Here is a 4529-nt window from a genome sequence, read left to right as displayed (position 1 = left end):
ACTGCAAAGTACTGCGACGCCATAACTTTTTCACATGTGATCATTGTGATCTTGATGCGGTGTTACTTTACTCTTATTAAAATTTTTTAGACCAAAGAAATTCTTGACGTGAAAGAAGACAGTTTCATTTCTAAGCATAGGGTGATTAGATAACTTTTTTTTTTATTCACAAACAAACCATGTCAGTTTGTTATTTTTTTATCACTTTTTCAAATAGAGAATGAACATTGACCAAATAAACCTACAGTGCTTTTACGGTTTTCTCTTTCTACATTATAAAAGGAATTAAAAGTATAAATTTGTGATTGAAAGCAAGAATAAAACTGAAGAGCATAAAAGACATATTTTTAAAATAATCAATTTCAAGTAATTTGTGTCACTTTCGGTTGTTAAAGATTGTTAAAACATTTTTTTATTTATCTATATATTGTTCTTAAGGTGGTATGTGGTTCTTATTTCATGCTGAACTGACAGACCACTGACGTTTGGTCATTATTAAAGTTACAATGATTAGCATTAAAAATTGATCTATTCCATTGTAAAATCGCTAACAATGATAGAGTGAAAAAGTTTGAAGCAATTTTAAATTATTTTATGTAACAGAATGGTAAGTAACCTATAAATTACATATTTGCAACATATGTTATTATAATGTTCATGGTTAAAGTAGAAAATGTTTTAAGAAATTCACATTTAGATAAACAATTATTGGTAAATTTGTATACTTTAGTCAATCAATGTAATGCTTTTTAAGCATGTAAAAATTTGATTGCAATAATTATTTCTTTTGAAATAACTGCTGTATAATTTTGGTTAAATACTATTTTCTAAATTAAAAAATATAAAAGAAGTAGGTAAGTTAAATATTCAAAAAAACAGTAATCACTTTTCATGTTTAGTTTAGCTTGCAAATCCATTTTCAGTATATAAACAAAATAATTATTAAACAATTATTATATTCCTACCTTTTCAATTAACTTTGCAGCCGAGGTGACATTTTGTTCTGCCATGCGGAACAGGTCAATTGGTATTATTTTTGGGTCGCTTGTCTTATGGGGTATTATTACATATTTTTTATTTTTGGATCAACCTGTGAATAAAGGACAAAATGAGGTATTATTAGTAAATATTTATTAACTGTTGTTTATATTCATCTTCACTATAACTATTTATTTTCTAAACACAGAATAAACTTTCCAACCAAATTAATTGGTTAGAGAAAAAAGTAAAACAACAAATAGCTATAAATGACAAGGTCTTGCTGGGTGTAGGAGAGGAACAGCGCCAAAAGAGTGAGCTAAATTATAATATTTTAAGTTATATTTGAAAATTTTATCATTCTTGTGTAATATTTATTTACAGAATTACTTTTTGAGCAGTTGGAAAGGCTAAAGATTCTTCAAATAGGATTGAACATTTATAATAAAGACGAAAAATATACTGAAAATAGTAAAAATATTACAGTTGAAAATGTTTCAGAAAACAATATATTGCAATATGAAGAAGATGTGGAAAATGCAAAACATATACATCAAAAAGATGTAATTTTTATTTTCATTATTGATAATTCTAACAGCATGATTATGTTAATTTAAAACAAATAAATTTCAGCTGATGTATTTGCCAAAAGCAAAGAAAGTATTATCAGATGGATCCCCAGTAATAGCTGTTTTAGTATTCTCTTGCAATCGCGTTACTGTAAAAAAGTGCTTAGATCAATTAATAAAATTAAGACCTTCAGCTGAACAATTTCCCATAATTGTCTCTCAAGATTGTGAGCATAAACAAACTGCAGATGTTATTAAACAATATGGAAAGAAAATATTGCATATACAGGTATTATATAAAAAAGATTATAAGTAGCTTTATGAGAAAAGTGTATCTGTATAATTGGACCTGTTTTAATCAATATTCTAGCAACCGGATCAATCGGATATAGATATTCCACCAAAAGAAAAGAAATTCAAAGGATATTTCAAAATAGCACGTCATTATGGCTGGGCATTGAATCAGATATTTTCGACATTTGGCTATGAAACAGCAATAGTTGTTGAGGGTAACCAAACTTCGCTAACTTGTAACACGTTTGCTGCCCATGCTCTTGAATAGCTTTACTGGTAAGCATTTCTCGCGTGAATTTAACGCCGATCGGCGTTTTGGAATGCGTATTTTTGTGAACATTGTAGTTAGACATATGCAAGTGCACAGTCACTTCTAATCCAACATTCTCCTGATGACTGTTGGCATCAAGTAAAAAATGTGCAGTAGGGATGATTCGACAAAATACTTTTTTTGACCCTGCAAGGTTATTAGAAAAGCTTTAAGACTTAGTTGAAGAAAAAAGGAATTCTCGTTTTTAGTATGCAGCTCCAAGAATATATACAATTTCGATCAGCGGACAGCAAACGCGTTAAAACTTTAAAATTAAATAATTTGAAATAGTACATATTATAAAATCAACTTTTTAGATGACTTGGATATAGCTCCAGATTTTTTTGAATACTTCTTGGGAGCTTATCCCTTGTTAGTAAATGATAAATCACTCTGGTGTATTTCCGCATGGAATGATAATGGAAAGGCTGGTCTTGTGGACGATCGTGCGCCTCATTTACTTTATAGAACAGACTTTTTCCCTGGTCTTGGATGGATGTTATCACGTGAATTGTGGGAAGAATTAGCCCCCAAATGGCCAAAAGCGTAAGTGTTACTGACTGTACTTATTAACTAAATAAAATCAATGATTTTAATAGCTGCTTTTATTACAGTTATTGGGATGATTGGATTAGACAGCCTGAGCAACGAAAAAATAGAGCATGTATTCGGCCAGAATTGTCTAGAACTAGAACTTTTGGAAAAATTGGTGTTAGCAAGTATGTTAGTCATCATTTTACCTTTTCAGTTTTCTAGTCAAATTATTCACTTAAAACTTTTTTTCTACAGTGGTTTATTTTTTGAAAAACACTTAAAATTCATCAAATTAAATGAACAATTTGTGCCTTTCACTAAGATGAACTTAACATACCTGCTGAAGGTAAGCATGAGAAATTCATAAAAAACACCTGTTTTAATAAATAGTATCCACTTATTACAGGATAATTATGATGTATCTTTCATGAATGAGGTTTATCGGTCAAAAGTTGTCAGCTATTCAGAACTGAAAAAGAAAAATGTAATTGCCCAAGGTCCTGTTAGGATACCTTACCATACGCGTCAAACGTATAAAAATACGGCCAAGATGTTGGGCTTAATGGATGATTTTAGGGTAATTTATATCACTCCTTTGCTAAATGTACTGAAATACTTGGCTCCACCTATTTCTTAATACGTTTGGTGTCTATAACGTTTATAAGCATTAAGTAATGCATTGCTCTAAAGGCTTGTAAGCATTATGGGCAGCAAATGTTAAAAAAAAGGAAGCTGAGTTATACTTTATAAACTATTTCTTAAAGAAAAAAAAAACAAATTGGTGTTACCAATCAATAAAATAACAATAGAGCTAAGTATAGTAATTACTTTTTATTATAACAGTATTTTAATTATAGAGTGGGGTGCCTAGAACAGGCTATCGTGGAGTTGTTACATTTTATTACAATGGCAGAAGAGTTCATTTAGCACCAAGTGCTAATTGGAATGGCTATGACATAACCTGGAGCTAACACAAAATTCAAAACTATAGAATGAATTCAAGATTCTATAAATGTTGTGAATAACTGTCCTTCCGTTCCTTGTAGACTGAACAAAATTATTTTTTCCCAGTACTTACTCGTCGTTTATACCAATTGTAAGCATATATTTATAAATAACAAAAACCACATGAGCTTCCAGAAAAGTGTGTATATTAAGTTTTTGTATAAAGTTATAGTTAACTGGATAAATTTTAAACTAGTTCAGTGCCTGTTGTATCGTTGCTTACTATTTTTATGTAAATATGAATAGTATTAAGTGTGTGTACAGGATCTGTTTGTGTATTTATATTGGAGAATTTTAAGTCAAATAGATTTCTTACCAAAAATATTTTTAGTTGCCACAATTATGTTAATAAGCAATTTATATTAAGTTAATGTAAAATATAAAACGAGTCTGCTACACAAATTATGAATGTGTGATATTTAAAAATTTTATCTTAATGAATATGTTTAATTTTATTACCAATAATATATTGCTTCTATGAATAAGATTATATCTTGCTATGCATATAATGTAAAATAACAACTAAACTAGTATTAAAATATTTCATAATGTACACACATGTAGAAAAGATTAGCTCTTTATACATATATATTATTGGATTATGATATTCAATGTAACTAGTTCTTATCAGTGATACCAAAATTTTAAAGCACAAAGATATTATTCATCATTGCAACTAGAATTTTTCAATTTACAGCATATTAGTAAAAATATGTTAAAAAAAATTCTCTAATATATTTTTACTATATATTGAAAATTATAACAAACTTTATGTATTCTATAGATGAAAATGTTTTACTAGTTTAAAAGACAGTTGTCTCGCTATTTGAAACAATTAA

At 28.7% G+C, this 4529-nt stretch overlaps 1 protein-coding gene across 1 annotated transcript; it reads left to right on the top strand.

The window, feature by feature from the left end:
* The first annotated feature begins 53 nt into the window (after positions 1 to 53).
* Positions 54 to 4331, top strand: Mgat1 (alpha-1,3-mannosyl-glycoprotein 2-beta-N-acetylglucosaminyltransferase). Its single transcript, XM_066742624.1, has 12 exons — positions 54 to 366; positions 439 to 607; positions 986 to 1113; positions 1187 to 1292; positions 1363 to 1541; positions 1612 to 1836; positions 1918 to 2056; positions 2469 to 2697; positions 2766 to 2870; positions 2941 to 3031; positions 3092 to 3262; positions 3543 to 4331. Exons 3-12 carry the CDS (start codon positions 1009 to 1011, stop codon positions 3654 to 3656), a joined length of 1464 nt encoding a protein of 487 aa, XP_066598721.1. The 5' UTR covers positions 54 to 366; positions 439 to 607; positions 986 to 1008; the 3' UTR covers positions 3657 to 4331.
* The last annotated feature ends 198 nt before the right edge of the window (positions 4332 to 4529 follow it).

This window comes from Prorops nasuta, unplaced genomic scaffold (assembly GCF_024137725.1).
Source record: "Prorops nasuta isolate Cenicafe-Biocafe unplaced genomic scaffold, Cenicafe_Pnas_1.2 PNAS00030, whole genome shotgun sequence".
NCBI lineage: Eukaryota > Metazoa > Arthropoda > Insecta > Hymenoptera > Bethylidae > Prorops > Prorops nasuta.
Note: the sequence above shows the minus strand (reverse complement) of the source record. Positions and strands in the feature narration are given on the sequence as shown.

Bases quoted from the DNA above. Each gene is read 5' to 3' on its own strand.
- Mgat1 (XM_066742624.1), top strand. From the start codon at position 1,009: ATGCGGAACAGGTCAATTGGTATTATTTTTGGGTCGCTTGTCTTATGG. The intron at 1,114-1,186 runs GTATTATTAGTA...TTCTAAACACAG, and splicing joins TGAATAAAGGACAAAATGAG to AATAAACTTTCCAACCAAAT. The intron at 2,871-2,940 runs GTATGTTAGTCA...TTTTTTCTACAG, and splicing joins GGAAAAATTGGTGTTAGCAA to TGGTTTATTTTTTGAAAAAC.